The sequence below is a fragment of the Scyliorhinus torazame genome, chromosome 7 (genome assembly GCF_047496885.1).
Source record: "Scyliorhinus torazame isolate Kashiwa2021f chromosome 7, sScyTor2.1, whole genome shotgun sequence".
NCBI classification, from domain to species: domain Eukaryota; kingdom Metazoa; phylum Chordata; class Chondrichthyes; order Carcharhiniformes; family Scyliorhinidae; genus Scyliorhinus; species Scyliorhinus torazame.
In genome coordinates, this window is record NC_092713.1 from 12,403,856 (window position 1) to 12,425,933 (window position 22,078).

The window sequence follows — 22,078 nt, forward strand, 5'->3', positions numbered from 1 at the left end:
ACGCTGGCTGTCTCTCCCACCCAATTCCATCAGTGACCGAACCGTCATTCCATAATTTTTAATACTTTTCCTGAGTCTCATACCTATTTTGCTAGACCAGCATCTATTGCCCATCCCTAATTGCCCTTGAAAATGTGGTGGCGAGCTACCATCCTGAATCTCTGCTGTTAGGGAGGTCCAGGATTTTGATCCAGCGACAGTGAAGGAAGGGTGGTATAACTCCAAGTCAGAATTGTGTGTGACTTGAAGGGGCTCTTGCAGATGGAAGCGTTCCCATGCATCTGCTGTCCTTGTCCTTCGAGATGGTGTTCTCGGGCTTGGGGAGGTGCTGTTAAAGGAGCCTTGGTGAGTTGCTTGTAGATAGTACACGCTGCTGCCACAATGCATCAGAATGTGATGGATGGGGTGCCACTTACACGGGCTGTTTTGTCCTGAATGGTGTTGAGCTTTTTGAGTATTATTGGACCTGCTCTCATGCAGACCAGTGTGAGAATATTCCATCACTCTCCTCAATAGTGCCATGTGGATGGTGCATTGGGGGTCAGAAGATGAGGTTACTCATCACTGGATTCCCAGCCTCTGACCTCCTCTTGTAGCCATAGTATTTGTGGCTGGTCCAGTTTTGTTTCTGTTAATGATACCCAGGAGGGGATTCGGCCATGGTGATGCCATTGAATGTCACAGGAAGATGGTTAAACTCTTTTGTTGGGATGGTCGTTGCCTGGTACTTGTGTAACACATGCTATTTGTCACTTATCAGCCAAGTGTGAATGTTGTCCAGAGGGATCACAAAAGGTGCTGAACATTGTGTAATCATCAACAAACATCCCCACCTCTGACCTTGTGAAACGAAGGTCATTGAAGAAATTGAAGATGGTTGGAGCTCGGACAATTATTCCATATTTTCTTCACAAAGCCTATTTATTAAACATGCTTTTATACAATTTACCATTTCGCCATGTGAAGCCTTACTACTTTAAGGGACTTTTGGCTTCATATTACTACTTCGGTTGCATAATGACTGACATAGCATTTAGTTGTCTCTGTATTCCATTTGGAGCTTGGATATGCGGAGACTAGTTCTTGTATACTGCACTTTTAATGCTATTAATGAGGAAGACTTGCCTATCTGTGAAACATTGACCAAGGTGGACTTCTGCTCTCTTTTTTCCTCTTTCTCCCCCCCCCCCCCACCCACACACCCACACACCCACACACACCCACACACACCCACACACCCACACACACCCACACACCCACACACCCACACACCCACACACCCACACACCCACACACACACACACACACACACACACACACACACACACACACACACACACACACACACACACACACACACACACACACACACAAAAGAAACACAAAGAAATGCTATTTAGTAATAATCTGTATTGTCACAAGTAGGCTTACATTAACACTGAAATGACGTTACTGTGCAAAACCCCTAGTCGGCACACTCCAGCACCTATTCGGGTACACGTGCCGCCCTCTTTGGAGGAAGAGCCCTGAGAGAACGGGTAACAGGAATCTAATTAAAGTGGAACTATTTGTCTTTTAAACTTTCCCTCTTCCTGCAAGGAAGTACTTGACCAGGACTTGGCAACTGTCCCTAGTCACATGACTGAAATTGGGAACTTGCATCATGGAGAATTTCCAGGGCAGCCCTCTAACTGTGACCCTGAGGGAACTTTCCTGTGAGGGAATCGCAACTGCTAATGTAATTGTTGCATTGCATTCAAACTTCTTAATAAGCCCTAGAAAGCTGAAAAGCTGCAGATGGCATGTACAACACTGCTATCCTCAGCTGCTCAATAGGAATGGTCATGTGGTAAAATCATGTGTGTAAATTTAGTAATCTGCTCCAATCCAATTTGTAAACATTTGCATGGCCGTGTACGCATTAGTGTATGTACATTATACTGCAATTTGATTTGAATAGCTTGAAGGCTCTCTGTCCTGCCACCTTTTACACCCACATCTTCAAAATATATTTTTTCTAATCTTCAGGCAACTTTTCCCTCGCAGGACCTTGGACCAGCTGGTTTGTAAAATCTAGGTGACCTTTCCTCGACTTGATTGTCACTCTCTGGCTCTTTAGGGAGGAATTACTTGCCCTCCAATTGAGCAGGTTGACGTTGGAAAGTACTGAGTGGATGTTTCTGACTGTCAGAACCATAAACTATCAATTTGTGGTGCACACATGATTAGAGCATCAACATGCAATGCCATCAGTATGACTTTTTAAACAGTGGGAGTTAATGGTCTTTGAGTAATCTGGTTGAATCTTTTTAGGATCAACTAGAGTTGTCTCGTAGAGAAGTTATATCCCTACAAGAGAAGGACAGGCAGCAACAACTGAAGAACAGAACGTTACACAATTTACTCAAAAATGAAAAAGAAGAGGTAAGCGCTTTGCAGTGTCCTTACCAAGTGCCTTCATTCCCTGATCATTTTGTTCCTGCTTCATGTTTTTACTTCTGTTATTCTGCCGCGAATTGACACGATCAGTTGAGCCACAAATTCCTCTGTTCAAGTAAACGGGTGGCGCGGTAGCACAGTGGTTAGCATTGCTGCCTCACAGTTCTAGGGTCCCAGGTTCGATTCCCAGTTTGGGTCACTGTCAGAGCGGAGCCTACACGTTCTCCCCGTGTATGCGTGGGTTTCCTCCGGGTGCTCTGGTTTCCTCCCACAGTCCAAAGATGTGCAAGTTCATAGAATCATAGAATTTACAGTGCAGAAGGAGGCCATTCGGCCCATCGAGTTTGCACCAGCTCTTTGACAGAACACCCTACCCAAGCCCACACCTCCACCCTATCCCCATAACGCAGTAACCCCACCCAATACTAAGGGCAATTTTGGCCACTAAGGGCAATTTAGCATGGCCAATCCACCTAACCTGCACATCTTTGGACTGTGGGAGGAAACTGGAGCACCCGGAGGAAACCCACGCAGACACTGGGAGGATGTGCAGACTCCGCGCAGACAGTGACCCAAGCCGGAATCGAACCTGGGACCCTGGAGCTGTGAAGCAATTGTGCTAACCACTATGCTACCGTGCTGCCCTAAAGTTAGGTGGATTGGCCACACCATATTGCCCTTCGTGTCCCCCCAAAAAAGTTAGGTGGGGTTACTGGGTTACGGGGATAGGATGGAGGTGTGACTTAAGTAGGGTGCTCTTTCTAAGGGCCGGTGCAAATTCGATGGGTCAAACGGCCTCCTTCTGCACTATAAATTCTATTTTATATTAAATCACCATTTTTAACAGAGATTCTACAATTTGGCTTGGAGCTGGGTAAAATGGAATGCCTCGTGGATATGAACATTGCTGTCAAATTGTGGCAAGTTGATTTTTGAGCTGGTCCCACAACATTTACAAAAAAAAAACAACAAAAAAAATGATTTGTCTGTTTTTAATAGTTTAGATTTCCTTGATTTGCCGGGCACTGCGCTGCAGTACTGAGTAAGCACTAAAGTTAGAGGTGAGATGATAAATCTGCCGACTCCAGTGTCCCATGTCATTATTGGAACATGGAATTGTCCCAGTTTCCTTTTATAAAACAGATTGCCTGTCTGGTCAGTTGTTTGTGGAGTCTTGCTGGGCACAAATGAGTTGCTGTGTTCTTGCTTATATAGCAGTAATTGCACTATAAAATAAACAATCGTTGGCTATGAATTGTGTTGGAGCATCCTGAAGATGTGACCCGTAACTTCCTGGCTCTGCAGTGTCTGGTTTGATGGGAGTTCCTCTCTGAGGTTCCCAGGTAAGGGTTTACCCGGCAATTGTCCAGAAGTGCTAGCTTCCTCTGGCCATTGTGTTGCACTGGGAGCTAGCTGGCAAAGTGATTTAACTTGTTTACTTCAGATCATTCTGCGTTATTTCACTAATTGTTGCTCTGAAAGATTTAGAAATAAAAGACCTCCAGCATAACTTTGAGAAACCCAGGCCGAGCGCTGCACAGCCATGCACCCCCCCCCCCACCCCCCCCGACCTCTCACCAACCAGGCACTCAAACCCCCCCCCCCACCTCTCTCCAACCAGGCACTCAAACCCCCCCCCCCCCACCTCTCACCAACCAGACGCTCAACCTCCCCCCCCCCCCCCCCCCCCCCGCCCCAAACTCTCACCAACCAAGCACTCTACCCCCCCCCTCCCCAACTCTCACCAACCAAGTCGTCCGTCCCCCCAACTCTCACCAACCAAGCACACTACCCCCCCAACTCTCACCAACCAAGCCCCCCCCCAAACTCTCACCAACCAAGCACCCCCCAAACTCTCACCAACCAAGCCCCCCCCAACTCTCACCAACCAAGCACTCTACCCCCCCCTCCCAACTCTCACCAACCAAGCACCCCCTCAACTCTCACCAACCAAGCACCCCCCCAACTCTCACCAACCAAGCACCCCCCCAACTCTCACCAACCAAGCACCCCCCCAACTCTCACCAACCAAGCACCCCCCCAACTCTCACCAACCAAGCACCCCCCCAACTCTCACCAACCAAGCACCCCCCCAACTCTCACCAACCAAGCACCCCCCCAACTCTCACCAAACAAGCCCCCCAACTCTCACCAACCAAGCACTCTACCCCCCCCCCCCCCAACTCTCACCAACCAAGCACCCCCCCAACTCTCACCAACCAAGCACCCCCCCCAACTCTCACCAACCAAGCACCCCCCCCCCCCCAATTCTCACCAACCAAGCACCCCCCCCCAACTCTCACCAACCAAGCACCCCCCTCCCCAACTCTCACCAACCAAGCACCCCCCCCAACTCTCACCAACCAAGCACCCCCTCCCAACTCTCACCAACCAAGCACCCCCCTCCCAACTCACACCAACCAAGCCCCCTCCCAACTCTCACCAACCAAGCCCCCCCCCAACTCTCACCAACCAAGCACCCCCCCCCCAACTCTCACCAACCAAGCACTCCTCACCAACCAAGCACCCCCCCCCAACTCTCACCAACCAAGCCCCCCCCCAACTCTCAACAACCAAGCACCCCCCCCAACTCTCAACAACCAAGCACCCCCCCCAACTCTCACCAAGCAAGCACCCCCCCCCAACTCTCACCAACCAAGCACCCCCCCACCTCTCACCAACCAAGCCCCCCCAATTCTCTCCAACCATGCCCCCCCAACTCTCTCCAACCATGCCCCCCAACTCTCTCCAACCAAGCACCCCCAACTCTCACCAACCAAGCACTCTACCCCCCCCCAACTCTCACCAACCAAGCACTCTACCCACTCCCAAACTCTCACCAACCAAGCACCCCCCCCCCAAACTCTCACCAACCAAGCACCCTAACCCCCCAACTCTCTCCAACCAAGCACCCTACCCCACAACTCTCACCAACCAAGCCCCCCCCAACTCTCACCAACCAAGCCCCCCCACCTCTCACCAACCAAGCCCCCCCCACCTCTCACCAACCAAACCCCCCCCAAACTCTCACCAACCAAGCACTCTACCCCCCCAACTCTCACCAACCAAGCACTCTACCCCCCCCCAACTCTCACCAACCAAGCACTCTTACCCCCCCCCAACTCTCACCAACCAAGCACTCTACCCCCCCCCCAACTCTCACCAACCAAGCACCCCCCCAACTCTCACCAACCAAGCACCCCCCCAACTCTCACCAACCAAGCACCCCCCCAACTCTCACCAACCAAGCACCCCCCCCAACTCTCACCAACCAAGCACCCCCCCAAACTCTCACCAACCAAGCACCCCCCCCCCCAACTATCTCCAACCAAGCACTCTACCCCCCCCAAAATCTCACCAACCAAGCCCCCCCAACTCTCACCAACCTTGCACTCTCCCCCCCCCAATTCTCTCCAACCATGCCCCCCCAACTCTCTCCAACCATGCCCCCCAACTCTCTCCAACCATGCCCCCCAACTCTCTCCAACCAAGCATCCCCAACTCTCACCAACCAAGCACCCCCCCCAACTCTCACCAACCAAGCACCCTAACCCCCCCAACTCTCTCCAACCAAGCACCCTAACCCCCCCAACTCTCTCCAACCAAGCACCCTACCCCCCAACTCTCACCAACCAAGCACCCCCCAAATCTCTCCAACCTTGCACTCTACCCCCCCCCCCAACTCTCTCCAACCAAGCACCCCCAACTCTCTCCAACCAAGCACCCCCCAACTCTCTCCAACCAAGCACCCCCCAACTCTCACCAACCAAGCACCCCCCAACTCTCACCAACCAAGCACTCTACCCCCCAACTCTCACCAACCAAGCACCCCCCCCCAAACTCTCTCCAACCTTGCACTCTACCCCCCCCCAACTCTCTCCAACCAAGCACCCCCAACTCTCTCCAACCAAGCACCCCCCAACTCTCTCCAACCAAGCACCCCCCAACTCTCTCCAACCAAGCACCCCCCAACTCTCTCCAACCAAGCACCCCCCAACTCTCTCCAACCAAGCACCCCCCAACTCTCTCCAACCAAGCACCCCCCAACTCTCTCCAACCAAGCACCCCCCAACTCTCTCCAACCAAGCACCCCCCAACTCTCTCCAACCAAGCACCCCCAACTCTCACCAACCAAGCACCCCCCAACTCTCACCAACCAAGCACCCCCCAACTCTCTCCAACCAAGCACCCCCAACTCTCACCAACCAAGCACCCCCCAACTCTCACCAACCAAGCACCCCCCAACTCTCACCAACCAAGCACTCTACCCCCCAACTCTCACCAACCAAGCACCCCCCCCAAACTCTTACCAACCAAGCACCCTACCCCCCCAACTCTCTCCAACCAAGCACCCTACCCCCCCCAAACTCTCACCAACTGAGCCCCCCCCAACTCTCTCCAACCAAGCACCCTACCCCCCCCAAACTCTCACCAACTGAGCCCCCCCCCCAACTCTCTCCAACCAAGCCCCCCCCCAACTCTCACCAACCAAGCACTCTACCCCCCAAACTTTCACCAACCAAGCACCCCCCCAACTCTCACCAACCAACCCCCCCCCCAAACTCTCACCAACCAAGCACTCTACCACCCCCCAAACTCTCACCAACTAAGCACTCTAACCCCCCCTACCCCCCCCGCCCCGCCTCCTGTGCAAGTACTTCTAAATACAAAGGTGTTAAAATCCTACTACTGTCGGCATTTCTTGTTTTTGACATCTATCTTTAGCCTAGAAAATAAATGTGAATGTAAGACTAAAACTGCATTTCACTTTTTCCATATTGTGAACGGGTTTTGATCACCATTCTTTTTTGAGGCCCTGCCACACCATACACAGTGCAATTCTTTTAAGACTCAATCAGCTGGATTTGAAACTTCACCTTGGTTACAAATCTTTCGCTTTTATTGGATTTAGATTTATTGTCACCTGTACCGAGGTACAGTGAAATGTATTGTTCTGCGTACAGTCCAGACCGATCGTTCCATACATGAAAAGCATAGGCCATATGATAGATACACCATGTAGACATCGAGTGAAGCATACGGAGTGTAGTGCTACTCGGTACAGCAGATGTGTAGAGAGTTCAATTCAGTCCAAAATTCCATGGAGAATATGGAATGAATTTCATGTAAGTGTCCTGAAATCTATGCAAGAGATTTGTCATCCATCAAGTGCCCTGGCTTCAAAAACTAGAAAAATCCAGTTTGAAAAATGTTTCTTCCATCACTGGGGCTGGTTTAGCACAGGGCTAAATCGCTGGCTTTGAAAGCAGGCCAGCAGCACGGTTCAATTCCCGTAACAGCCTCCCCGAACAGGCGCCGGAATGTGGCGACTAGGGTCTTTTCACAGTAACTTCATTTGAAGCCTACTTGTGACAATAAGCGATTTTCATTTCATTTTCACTTCTTTTTTTAAAAAATATTTTATTGAAAATTTTTGGTCAACCATCACAGTACATTGTGTATCCTTTACACAATAATATAACAGTATAAATAACAATGACCTGTTTTATAAACAAAGAATAAATAATATATTAAAAAACTAAATGGCAACTGCCTTGTCTCAGATAAACACTCTCCAAAAATATGGTTTAACAATCCAATATACAATTATTTATAGCAACGACCTATACATATTATACATATATATTAATAACCCTGAGACTCCTTCTGGTTCCTCTCTCTCTTCCCCCCCCCCCCCCCCCCCGGGCTGCTGCTGCTGCCTTCTTCTTTTCCATTCCCTCTATCTTTCTGTGAGGTATTCGACGAACGGTTGCCACCGCCTGGTGAACCCTTGAGCCGATCCCCTTAGGACGAACTTAATCCGTTCCAGCTTTATAAACCCTGCCATGTCATTTATCCAGGTCTCCACCACCGGGGGCTTGGCTTCCTTCCACATCAACAGTATCCTGCGCCGGGCTACTAGGGACGCAAAGGCCAAAACATCGGCCTCTCTCGCCTCCTGCACTCCCGGCTCTTGTGCAACCCCAAATATAGCCAACCCCCAGCTTGGTTCGACCTGGACCCCCACTACTTTCGAAAGCACCTTTGTCACCCCCACCCAGAACCCCTGTAGTGCCGGACATGACCAGAACATGTGGGTGTGATTCGCTGGGCTTCTCGAGCATCTCGCACACCTATCCTCTACCCCAAAAAATTTACTGAGCCGTGCTCCAGTCATATGCGCCCTGTGTAACACCTTAAATTGAATCAGGCTTAGCCTGGCACACGAGGACGATGAGTTTACCCTACTTAGGGCATCCGCCCACAGCCCCTCCTCAATCTCCTCCCCCAGCTCTTCTTCCCATTTCCCTTTCAGCTCATCTACCATAATCTCCCCCTCGTCCCTCATTTCCCTATATATATCTGACACCTTACCGTCCCCCACCCATGTCTTTGAGATTACTCTGTCCTGCACCTCATGCGTCGGGAGCTGCGGGAATTCCCTCACCTGCTGCCTCGCAAAAGCCCTCAGTTGCATATACCGGAATGCATTCCCTTGGGGCAACCCATATTTCTCGGTCAGTGCTCCCAGACTTGCGAACTTCCCATCCACAAACAGATCTTTCAGTTGCGTTACTCCTGCTCTTTGCCATATTCCAAATCCCCCATCCATTCTCCCCGGTGCAAACCTATGGTTGTTTCTTATCGGGGACCCCACCAAGGCTCCCGTCTTTCCCCTATGCCGTCTCCACTGTCCCCAAATTTTCAAAGTCGCCACCACCACCGGGCTTGTGGTGTATTTCTTTGGTGAGAACGGCAATGGGGCAGTCACCATAGCTTGTAGGCTAGTCCCCCTACAGGACGCCCTCTCCAATCTCTTCCACGCCGCTCCCTCCTCTTTCCCCCATCCACTTACTCACCATTGAGATATTGGCGGCCCAGTAGTACTCACTTAGGCTCGGTAGTGCCAGCCCCCCCCCCTATCCCGACTACGCTGTAAGAATCCCTTCCTCACTCTCGGGGTCTTCCCGGCCCACACAAAACTCATGATACTCTTTTCGATCCTTTTGAAAAAAGCCTTCGTGATCACCACCGGGAGGCACTGAAACACAAAGAGGAATCTCGGGAGGACTACCATTTTAACCGCCTGCACCCTCCCTGCCAGTGACAGGGATACCATGGCCCATCTCTTGAAGTCCTCCTCCATTTGTTCCACCAATCGCGTTAAATTTAACCTATGCAATGTACCCCAATTCTTGGCTATCTGGATCCCCAAGTAACGAAAGTCCCTTGTTACCTTCCTCAGCGGAAAGTCCTCTATTTCTCTGCTCTGCTCCCCTGGATGCACCACAAACAACTCACTTTCCCTCATGTTCAGTTTATATCCTGAGAATTCTCCAAACTCCCGAAGTGTCCGCATTATCTCTGGAATCCCCTCCGCCGGGTCCGCTACATATAACAACAAATCATCCGCATACAGAGATACCTGGTGTTCTTCTCCTCCTCTAAGTACTCCCCTCCACTTCTTGGAACCCCTCAATGCTATTGCCAGGGGCTCAATCGCCAGTGCAAACAGTAATGGGGACAGAGGGCATCCCTGCCTTGTCCCTCTATGGAGCCGAAAATATGCAGATCCCCGTCCATTCGTGACCACACTCGCCACTGGGGCCCTATACAACAGCTGCACCCATCCAACATACTCATCTCCAAAACCAAATCTCCTCAGCACCTCCCACAAATAATCCCACTCCACTCTATCAAATGCTTTCTCGGCATCCATCGCCACCACTATCTCCGCTTCCCCCTCTGGTGGGGGCATCATCATTACCCCTAGCAGCCTCCGTATATTCGTATTCAGCTGTCTCCCCTTCACAAACCCAGTTTGGTCCTCATGGACCACCCTCGGGACACAATCCTCTATCCTCATTGCCATTACCTTGGCCAGAATCTTAGCGTCTACATTTAGGAGGGAAATAGGTCTATAGGACCCGCATTGCAGCGGGTCCTTTTCCTTCTTTAGGAGAAGTGATATCGTTGCCTCAGACATAGTCGGGGGCAGCTGTCCCCTTTCCTTTGCCTCAGTAAAGGTCCTCATCAGTAGCGGGGCGAGCAAGTCCACATATTTCCTGTAAAATTCAACTGGGAATCCATCAGAGCCTTCCCCGCCTGCATGCTCCTAATTCCTTTCACTACTTCCTCTATTTCAATCTGTGCTCCCAGTCCCACCCTTTCCTGCTCCTCCACCTTGGGAAATTCCAGCCGGTCCAGAAAGTCCATCATTCTCTCCCTCCCATCCGGGGGTTGAGCTTCGTATAATTTTTTATAAAATGCCTTGAACACTCCATTCACTCTCTCTGCTCCCCGCTCCATCTCTCCTTCCTCATCCCTCACTCCCCCTATTTCCCTCGCTGCTCCCCTTTTCCTCAATTGGTGGGCCAGCAACCTGCTCGCCTTCTCCCCATATTCGTACTGTACACCCTGTGCCTTCCTCCACTGTGCCTCTGCAGTACCCGTTGTCAGCAAGTCAAATTCTACGTGTAGCCTTTGCCTTTCCCTGTACAGTCCCTCCTCCAGTGCCTCCGCATATTGCCTGTCCACCCTCAGAAGTTCTTGCAGCAACCGCTCCCGTTCCCTACTCTCCTGCTTTCCTTTATGTGCCGTTATTGATATCAGCTCCCCTCTAACCACTGCCTTCAGCGCCTCCCAGACCACTCCCACCTGGACCTCTCCATTGTCATTGAGTTCCAAGTACTTTTCAATGCACCCCCTCACCCTTAGACACACACCCTCATCTGCCATTAGTCCCATGTCCATTCTCCAGGGTGGGCGCCCTTCTGTTTCCTCCCCAATCTCCAAGTCCACCCAATGTGGAGCGTGATCCGAAATGGCTATAGCCGTATACTCCGTTCCCCTCACCTTCGGGATCAACGCCCTTCCCAAAACAAAAAAGTCTATTTGCGAATAGACTTTGTGGACATAGGAGAAAAACGAAAACTCCTTACTCCTAGGTCTGCTAAATCTTCACGGGTCTACTCCTCCCATCTGCTCCATAAAATCTTTAAGCACCTTGGCTGCTGCCGGCCTCCTTCCAGTCCTGGACCTCGACCTGTCCAGCCCTGGTTCCAACACCGTATTGAAATCTCCCCCCATTATCAACTTTCCCACCTCTAGGTCCGGGATGCGTCCTAGCATACGCCTCAAAATTGGCATCATCCCAGTTCGGGGCATATACGTTTACCAAAACCACCGTCTCCCCCTGTAGTTTGCCACTCACCATCACGTATCTGCCCCCGCTATCCGCCACTATAGTCTTTGCCTCAAACATTACCCGCTTCCCCACTAATATAGCCACCCCCCTGTTTTTCGCATCTAGCCCCGAATGGAACACCTGCCCCACCCAACCTTTGCGTAGTCTCACCTGGTCTATCAGTTTCAAGTGCGTTTCCTGTAACATAACCACGTCTGCCTTAAGTTTCTTAAGGTGTGCGAGTACCCGTGCCCTCTTTATCGGCCCGTTCAGCCCTCTCACGTTCCACATGATCAGCCGGGTTGGGGGGCTTTTTACCCCCCCCCCCCTTGTCGATTAGCCATCCCCTTTTTCCAGCTCCTCACCCGGTTCCCACCCCCTACCAGCTCCCCCCTCTCCCCAGCAGCAGCAGCCCAATAATTCCCCCCTCCCACCCCCCCCGCTAGATCCCCCACTAGCGTAGTTACACCCCCCATGTTGCTCCCAGAAGTCAGCAAACTCTGGCCGACCTCGGCTTCCCCCCGTGACCTCGGCTCGCACTGTGCGACGCCCCCTCCTTCCTGCTTCCCTATTCCCGCCATGATTATCATAGCGCGGGAACCGAGCCCGCGCTTCCGCCTTGGCCCCGCCCCCAATGGCCAACGCCCCATCTCTTCCACCTCCTTTCCTCCCCCCACCACCTCCTGTGGAAGAGAGAAAAGTTACCACATCGCAGGATTAATAACATAAAACTCCTCTTTCCCCCCCTTCTTCGCCCCCCCCATACTCGCCCCACCACTTTGTTTCAAACGTTCTTTTTTTAATAACCCGCTCATTCCAATTTTTCTTCCACGATAAAAGTCCACGCCTCATCCGCCGTCTCAAAGTAGTGGTGCCTCCCTTGATATGTGACCCACAGTCTTGCTGGTTGCAGCATTCCGAATTTTATCTTTTTGTTGTGAAGCACCGCCTTGGCCCGATTAAAGCTCGCCCTCCTTCTCGCCACCTCCGCACTCCAGTCTTGGTATACGCGGATCACCGCGTTCTCCCACTTACTGCTCCGAGTTTTCTTTGCCCATCCAAGGACCATCTCTCTGTCCTTAAAACGGAGGAATCTCACCACTAAGGCTCTATGAATTTCTCCTGCTCTCGGTCCTCGCGCCATCACTCGGTATGCTCCCTCCACCTCCAGCGGACCCGCCGGGGCCTCCGCTCCCATTAACGAGTGCAACATCGTGCTCACATATGCCCCGACGTCCGCTCCCTCCGCACCTTCAGGAAGGCCAAGAATCCTTAGGTTGTTCCTCCTCGCGTTGTTCTCCAGCGCCTCCAGCCTTTCCACACATCGTTTATGGTGTGCCTCGTGCATCTCCGTCTTCACCACCAGGCCCTGTATGTCGTCCTCATTCTCGGCAGCCTTTGCCTTCACGACCCGAAGCTCCCGCTCCTGGGTCTTTTGCTCCTCCTTTAGCCCTTCGATCGCCTGTAATATCGGGGCCAACAGCTCCTTCTTCTTTTCCTTTTTGAGTTCTTCCACTCAACGCCGCAGGAACTCTTGTTGTTCAGGGCCCCATATTAAACTGCCACCTTCCGACGCCACCTTGGTTTTTGCTTGCCTTCCTTGCCGCTGCTCCAAAGGATCCACCGCAATCCGGCCACCTTCCTCTCCTTTTTTCATCCGTATCCAGGGGGGATTCCCTTCTGGTTCACCGCACAGTACTTTTAGCCGTTAAAATTGCCGTTGGGGCTCTTATTAAGAGCCCAAAAGTCCGTTTCACCGGGAGCTGCCGAAACGTGCGACTCAGCTGGTCATCGCCGCACCCGGAAACCTTCATTTTCACTTCTAACTCCTTCTGTCAATTATTCTGAATCTGTGCCCTCTAGATCTTGGTCCCCAGAATTATTTTGCAGAAAATCTGGTGTCAATTTTAAATTGCTCTGACTTTGCACTTTTTTTAGATACAGAAGTTGCAGAATATAATAGCGAGTCGCGCTACTCAGTACAACCATGACCTGAAGAGAAAGGAGCGGGAGTACAATAAACTGAAAGAGCGCTTACACCAACTTGTTATGGATAAGAAAGATAAAAAACTATGTAAGTATTCCTCTTATCACGGAGACTTTAAGGGGAGTTTTGTCATAAGCCAGAGTGAAACCTATTTGCATCCACCTAGCAGGTTTTCTGTGCTTCCATGATTCTCCTCCGCTCACCTAGGCCTGGAATCAACTGTGCTACCGTGCCGCCCTACTGTACCGGGTTATGTGGATAGGGCGGGGAAGTGGGCCTGGGTAGGGTGCTCTTTCGGAGGGTTGGTGCAGACTCGATGGGCCAAATGGCCTCCTTCTGCACTGTAGCAATTCCAGGATTCCTGCTCTGCTTTCATTGGTGCAATTCAAGTATTTATCACTTACTGCCACCTACTGGCAATTCCTAGTTAATGCAAGCAGAAGAAGTGAATCCAACAGTAGTTTAATTTAAAGCTATAGTGTAAAAATAAAATGTTGTCACAAATAGGCTTGCATGATATTTATTGTCACAAGTAGACTTACATTAACACTGCAGTGAAGTTACTGTGAAAAGCCCCTAGTCGCCACATTCTGGCGCCTGTTCAGGTACACGGAGCGAATTCAGAATTCTCAGCTGGTACGGGAATTGAACCCGCGCTTCTGGCCTAGTCTGCATCACAAACCGGCTGTCTAGCCCACTGAACTAAATCGGGCCATATAGGATTACCCAGCCCATAATACTCCCAATGCCACGGTTACCAGGTGAGGAAGATGCTATCCATGGTCAGAGCACCAGCCCTCCTAGAGGCTACTTATTGATTGTTGTAAACTGGAATTTCATTGATTAAAGTAAGGGGGTATTTTCCCATAATTTGTCAGACTGTGACTGAAAACCGGTGTGAAGATCTCCAGATCCACAACCATGTTTTGAGACCAGAATTTCTGGCATTTAGTGCAAAATAATTCTGGGGACCTGGTTTATGCGCGGTCTGACCAGTGCGTCATCTCTAAAGGGCTCCCCTATCTGCTAATCTCTTACCTCTGTGTCATTAACAGTATCTCAGGCACTCTCCCCTCACATTCAAGTCCCTCTTCTCCTCGCCCCACCTCCCCCTCCGGGGGCTATAATCAACTTGGCACCTCCCGCGATTCCCTCCACTGAATCCCATTCTTATAAACCTCGCTGACATGACATCACGTCAAAGAGTTATGAATATTCAGTGCGGGGGGGTGGGGGGGAAGAGGGGATAATCGCGTGAATATTCAGTGTGGGGGGGGGGATAATCGCGTGGTGAGGAGGCCAATGAAATACGAAATGTAGTTTAAATGAGGTTCCCGCCGTTTGTGGGGTGGGGGACCTCATTGCATAACCGCGAGGGACGGGGAAAATCTGGCAACGCGACCTCATCGGCGAGAATCTCTTCCGGACTTTTGCAGGATTTTGCACCTGTGTCACCATTTATGCTTGTGGCGGGCACGGGCTCAAAATCCCGCACATTTTCCGGGGGTGGGGGGGGCGCGAAATCAGCCATATTTTCAAATTATTCTTCATTCAAACCACTTCCTCCTGATTTTTAAAAAAAAAAAATATTTCAAACAGGTATTGACATCCTGAATTATGTGGGACGGTCTGATGGGCGACGGAGTGTGTGGAGGACTGGCAAAACGGAAGCCAGGTATTGTAAAGTTATGTCGCAAAGATCTTGCGCATCTTTCTGTGTTGTGTATCTCCATGATTTCTCTCCGCAAAGTCATAGGACAATAATTTTCCCGCTTCTCCCCGCTCTGCAGGAATGAAGGGGAAATGTACAAATCTCTTATGAACAACTATGAAAGGCATCATAAAGAACTAATGGTGGAAAATATTGAACTGAAACAAGTTCTACAGCAGATGAAAAAAGATATGATGTCTATACTTAATCGTAGAAAGCAGAGACCAAAAGAACACATGGAAGACTGCAGTGGTATAGTGAGTTTCCCAATATTATTTCTGTTGTGCAATGACCCTTACAGAATAGTGTGGTATCAAAAATTGTATCTGGATATTTTGCTACGTTCAGTAGATTTGCCTTTCATCCCCACATGAAATTGCTCATGGATTCTTCATCATAAAATGCAAGATTTGGTAATGGGTCAGCAGTTTATTGTTTGCATAAATCTGTTTAAACTTTTACTATTCCACAAAGTACTTCTATGATATGAAACCTCGACAAGAGGCAGCAGTTCATCTTGTCAATTTACTGTAGCAACAAATCACCATTGTTGAGCGTCTCTCCTTGTATTTGATTTGGTTCACAGCAATACAAGGACTGACCATTTCCTTGTAATAAGGAAAACAATATGTAACTTTCAGCCGAAGCAGCATTACAACATATCATTATTTGCTCTTTCCCTTAAATTCACTCTTCTCTTTCGTGGTTGCAAAACACTGATTTCTATCAACCAGTGCAGTGAAGCGATTTTCAAATTGAGTAACTTTTTGTTGGTATTTGGTGCAGGAAAATTGAGAATATTTAAATATCCAGCAAGTAGCTAGTTGTCCCATTTTTAAATTTTTTTTTGTTGCAATTTTAAAATATTACAGCGAATTCAGTTTTGTAGCTAGCCAAACACATGTTCTAGTTAGTTTCAAGATGCACAACAGATAAGGTTTTGGCACAGGAGGCAGGCTTACTACGATGGGCTGGCATTTGGGCCACTATCAATAAGAAACGTGATTTAACCCCTCGAGTGAACAGCGTGGACTAATTGCCAAGATGCTGTAGCACTGAAGGCTTTGTGTCACACTCCAGATTGCTGAGCCTTTGGCTTTGATCTTTAAGTCATCTTTGTCTACAGGAATAGTGCCAGAAGACTGGAGGATAGCAAATGTTGTCTCCTTGTTCAAGAAGGGGAGTAGAGACAACCCCGGTAACTATAGACCAGTGAGCCTTACTTCTGTTGTGGGCAAAATGTTGGAAAGGTTTATAAGAGATAGGATGTATAATCATCTGGAAAGGGATAATTTGATTAGAGATAGACAACACGGTTTTGTGAAGGGTAGGTCGTGCCTCACAAACCTTATTGAGTTCTTTGAGAAGGTGACCAAATAGGTGGATGAGGGCAAAGCAGTTGATGTGGTGTATATGGATTTCAGTAAAGCGTTTGATAAGATTCCCCGCGGTAGGCTACTACAGAAAATACGGAGGCATGGGATTCAGGGTGATTCAGCAGTTTGGATCGGAAATTTGCTAGCTGGAAGAAGACAAAGGGTGGTGGTTGATGGGAAATGTTCAGACTGGAGTCCAGTTACTAGTGGTGTACCACAAGGATCTGTTTTGGGGCCACTGCTGTTTGTCATTTTTATAAATGACCTGGAGGAGGGCGCAGAAGGATGGGTGAGTAAATTTGCAGATGACACTAAAGTCAGTGGAGTTGTGGACAGTGCAGAAGGATGTTACAATTTACAGAGGGACATGGATAAGCTGCAGTGCTGGGCTGAGTGGTGGCAAATGGAGTTTAATGCAGAAAAGTGTGAGGTGATTCATTTTGGAAGGAATAACAGGAACACAGAGTACTGGGCTAATGGTAAGATTCTTGGCAGTGTGGATGAGCAGAGAGATCTCGGTGTCCATGTACATAGATCACTGAAAGTTGCCACCAGGTTGAGAGGGTTGTTAAGAAGGCGTACGGTGTGTTAGCTTTTATTGGTAGAGGGATGGAGTTTCGGAGCCATGAGGTCATGTTGCAGCTGTACAAAACTCTGGTGCGGCCGCATTTGGAGTATTGCGTGCAATTCTGGTCGCTGCATTATAGGAAGGATGTGGAAGCATTGGAAAGAGTGCAGAGGAGATTTACCAGAATGTTGCCTGGTATGGAGGGAAGATCTTATGAGGAAAGGCTGAGGGACTTGAGGCTGTTTTTGTTAGAGAGAAGAAGGTTAAGAGGTGACTTAATTGAGGCATACAAGATGATCAGAGGATTGGATAGGGTGGACAGTGAGAGCCTTTTTCCTCGGATGGTGATGTCTAGCACGAGGGGACATACCTATAAATTGAGGGGAGATAGATATAGGACAGATGTCAGAGGTAGGTTCTTTACTCGGAGAGTAGTAGGGGCGTGGAATGCCCTGCCTGCAACAGTAGTGGACTCGCCAACACTAAGGGCATTCAAATGGTCATTGGATAGACATATGGACGATAAGGGAATAGTGTAGATGGGCTTTAGAGTGGTTTCACAGGTCGGCGCAACATCGAGGGCCGAAGGGCCTGTACTGCGCTGTAATGTTTTATGTTCTAGATTCTCGGTTTGGAATCAGTAGAACCAAATGTTGCAGATAATACAAAACACAACTTCAGAAACCTTTTTTGTATTCCGAGCTCAATCTCCCAGGTGACGCATATTTTCCCATGCTGGAAAATTAGGCCCTGTTGTCATTGGAGCAAGTGTTCAATCTGACATTTGGCCCAGGCTACCCAGTACTGACTTCCCAGCTATTAAATAGGAACGATTTGTGTTCTTCTTTGCTGACTAGGCTAATCACTGGAGCGATTGGCAATTACTCTATTCACAACGTTTATCATTACAAAACAGGAATAGTTTTAGTTTGTTGCAAATGATGTGTTTTTTGACCCTTTCTATTCTATGAAATAACTGAAGTCCCAAAGCTGTCCCAAATGTACCCTCCTCTCTGCGCTGCATCCAAAGAATGGCTGGGTAAGATTAAATCCACTGTGCACGAACATACAGCTGATTTTTCCCTCATCTGGAGGTGAAGTTGCTTACGAATCTGTCTGGCAATGATTGTTTGACTATAAGAGGAAATTGGAGGGACTTGCCACACAGTGGTGACAGTTTAATAAAACCTCTCGAGGGTTATGAATGCCAGATTGTTTTGTGTCTCATTTTCTTTCAGGGTCTCTGCAAAATGTCAACAGTTCTCCATTTTTGTTGGGAAAGTTGATTTTCATGTTAAGGGGCGCAATTTTATTTTAAATGAAGCCGGCTGGGGGGTTCTCAACACTTTTTTTTTTTAATTTTCTCTCTCTCGGAGAATTTTTACGTCCTTTTTTGATTTCACAGGCAGGCTCAGATGATGAAGAGGATTCTCTCGAATCAAACAAAGAAAACAGTTTGGAGCTTTCTTGTGATGCAGTCAGAGAGCAGCTCACCAACAGTATTCGGCAACAGTGGAGAATCCTGAAAAACCATGTTGAGAAACTGGACTCTCGAGGTCTGATTGGTTTGTTTGTGATTGAATAGTCCCGGGCAACAGTGGTCAATCTTTCTTTTTCGAGGGTCACTTGGGGTGAATATTGTGGAATTTTGTGGCCTGTAAAGCTGATAACAGCTGGTTCCAAACCAACAACTTCAAATTGAACAAATAAAGTACGAGCAATAGAAATGCAAAGGGAACTATGTTTCCGATTGCCTGGGCCTGTAGTCTATATGGGATATTGTTTGGACATCCCCTGGCTTAAGTAATTGTATTGTGTTATATGCTGTTTTGCTTTGTTTTCTTTAGTTTGCGTATGGTAAAATAGATTTAAATAACTGGGAAATGTTTAAAGCCTAATGCTGGCAAAGCTGTTTATTAATCCCTCCAGTGTATCTAACCATTGACTCTGCTAATTCCAAACTATTTCCTTGGGCAGCAAAGGTTAAAGGAAAGGTTGTTCTACGTTGCAATTATTTATGCTTCCATTTTTCCAAAGGAAATTTAGCCCTTCAAATTGAAATCAAAAATCCCTATGAGCTTGTACCCTTGCCTTTTTTGGGTCTTTTTTTTAATAGAAAGGACAGTTGTGAGAAAGTCCTTCCGAATGAGCAGCAAAGTCCTCTCCTGCTAAGTTTAAGCCTGTGGTTTTCTAAGGCTGGAAGGTGAGCTGTCTGTTTTGGGTCGTTTTAAAAAATTAAAAAATATGCTACATGCTGCAGTCAGTAAGCTGTCTGCATTTTCTCTCAGAAAATGTAAATAGACGCTTGTACTTCATGAAGCCACCGCACATTTTACTCACACTCATTACTGTGCCTTGTGTATTGTATGGATAGAGCTTTGCTGAAGTGTTAAAGATAAAGTAAGAGTTCTTCCATGTAGGTGAAAAAGGCACAGCCTTACTGATTTTAAAAAAAAAACATATGTGGTGTATGGTTTGTTGTAAATCTCTCCGGCAGCACTGATGGGCTGAGTTTCATTTATCGCAGCATCCTTGGTGAAGCCTGGTTTTCATGACGATGATGAAATTATCAGCAGAGATGATCATGAGCAGGAAATCGAGAAGCTAAAGGGAGAAATTCAGCAATGCAGGGATATGATCAAAGCCCAACAACAGCTATTACAGGTATGGTTTAGTAGCTGTAAACTGCTGGAGCTGCACAGGGCTGTGCTGGACTACTGTGTGTACAGTTTACGCCTCCTGACTTAATGATATAATTGCATTAGAAGTAGTTCAGAGAAGGTTCACTAGGCTGATTAGTAGTGGGATGAAGAGATTGTCTTGGGAAAGGTTGAGCAGGTTGGGTCTATATTCATTGGAGTTTAGCAGAATGAAGGGTACTCTTACTGAAGCCGCTGAAATCTGAGAGGGTAGATGCTAAGAGGATGTTTTCACATGGGAAGGCTAGAACAAGGGGGCACAGTTTTAAAATAATGCGTGTCTCATTTAAGACTGGGATGTGGATGCATTTTTCCCTCGAGGGCGGTGGAATTCTCTTCCCCAAAAAGCAGTGGAGGCTGGGTCACTGAATATATTCAAGACTGAGATGGGGAGATTTTGATCGGCAAGGAAGTCTAGGATTATGGCGGGCAGACAGGAAAGTGGAATTGAGACTAAAATCAGACAAACTATGACCTAACCGAGTGGTGAATGAAGTAGGCTTGGGAGGCGGAATAGCTTACTATTTGTGCTAACCATTGTGCTACCGTGTTGAAGACGTTTGTGACTTTATTTGTAACCTGAAAATAATTCTACTTGCTTCCCCTCTTTTGCCGCCACCCCTGCACTTCACACGTTCTAGGGTAAAATTCATCGTACATTTCAAAAATAATAATTCAGTATCCTAATTTGGAAACCCTGGCAACATTCAAAGTGCAATGTGGATGTAAGTTCTTTCCTTGTGGTTGGGAGATCTGATACAACACACACACCCGCAACTAGGCCGGACATAGATCAATTTTTTGAAAGTTAATTTCTTATTTCGAAGCCTGAATATTTTAAAAGTCTAACCTAATGAGGGAGTCGTGGATTATGGGGAACAGGCAAGAAAGTGGAATTAAGACCAAGATCGAATCAGCCTTGATATTGAATGATGGAGCCAGGTTCAGTGTGCCGAATTACCTACTCCTCCTCTTTCCTTTTGATCTTTAGAAGTTAAATGGAATGGGGCTTGAGGAGTGAGTGGCGGGCCTGATGTTCTGATCAACAGTGGTTTTGGTAGTACTTGGGGCCATCGGTGAAAGAGGCAATATTTTGTACACTTATGCATATGAAAAATGTTTCCACTTCTGATTTATCACCAACCAGTTGCAATGGAACACGAGTGGCTGTGAAGCAACTGTTTTGTTTTTATTTCCTTGCTGCTGATAAGATTGACACTGACTCCATTAGCATTTATGCTTGCAGTAACTTCATTTAACATAGTAAAACATCCTCAAGGCACTTCGTGAGAGCATTATGAAATTAAACCTGACACTGAGCCACATGAAGAGGTACTAGGGCAGATGAACATCACAGAATGGGCCATTTAGCCATACCTCACTATGTGGTTCATGTTCCGTGTGTGCTCGGTGGTTGGAACTCTGTTACTACAGTAATTCTGTTATAGATCCATTGCATACAGATCGGGATTGCAAATATAGCTGATTTATTTTTAAACGGTAGCAAATTTTTAAAAGTTTTTTTTTGTGAAAAAAACGTCTACTTGTACCAGTCGTCTTTTTCCAAATGGGACGGTTATTCTTGCGTCTTCTTTCCAAAGCAACAGCTGAATGCACAGTATGATGATGAAACGGCTGCATTAGTGCGAGACTGCTACTTACTCGAGGAAAAAGAACGATTGAAAGAAGAGTGGAGACTATTTCATGATCAGAAGAAAAACTTTGAAAGAGAGAGAAGGAACTTTACAGAAGCAGCTATTAGACTGGGGCATGAGGTAGCCCTTGGTTATTTTACTGTCCTTCGTCTCCGCATAGAATGGAGTTAATCCAGTCGTTTTATAGACTTGTAGTGGATTCTGACCCTTTACATAGATCGGAATTGCTGTGAAAACTGCATTTTTGTTGCGAAATGGTTATTATTTTGTAGTTGGTTGAAAAAGCACAATTACCATAATGCTCAGCATTTACTTTGAACATTTCTGTTCTAGAAAGATTTTATGTCGAACGTTTGATACTATCAGCACCCAATACAATGAGATTTGTGGCTCGCAGAAATATTTTGTAGATTCTTGAATTCCTTAATCTGCAATCACATCTAACATGATTTCCAG

At 47.9% G+C, this 22,078-nt stretch overlaps 1 protein-coding gene across 5 annotated transcripts in view; it reads left to right on the forward strand.

Annotated features, from left to right (window-relative positions):
* Nucleotides 1-22,078, forward strand: part of ssx2ipa (synovial sarcoma, X breakpoint 2 interacting protein a) — a 70,619-nt gene that overhangs the window by 44,599 nt on the left and 3,942 nt on the right. For 3 of the 5 annotated variants that reach the window (XM_072510329.1, XM_072510330.1, XM_072510331.1), the window contains exons 5-11: nucleotides 2,314-2,424; nucleotides 13,565-13,700; nucleotides 15,213-15,288; nucleotides 15,404-15,581; nucleotides 18,674-18,824; nucleotides 19,796-19,932; nucleotides 21,569-21,742. In XM_072510329.1, the coding sequence (XP_072366430.1) occupies nucleotides 2,314-2,424; nucleotides 13,565-13,700; nucleotides 15,213-15,288; nucleotides 15,404-15,581; nucleotides 18,674-18,824; nucleotides 19,796-19,932; nucleotides 21,569-21,742 (963 nt within the window). The remainder of the gene's footprint in view (nucleotides 1-2,313; nucleotides 2,425-13,564; nucleotides 13,701-15,212; nucleotides 15,289-15,403; nucleotides 15,582-18,673; nucleotides 18,825-19,795; nucleotides 19,933-21,568; nucleotides 21,743-22,078) is intronic. The other 2 variants (XM_072510332.1, XM_072510333.1) reach the window with 2 other exon arrangements.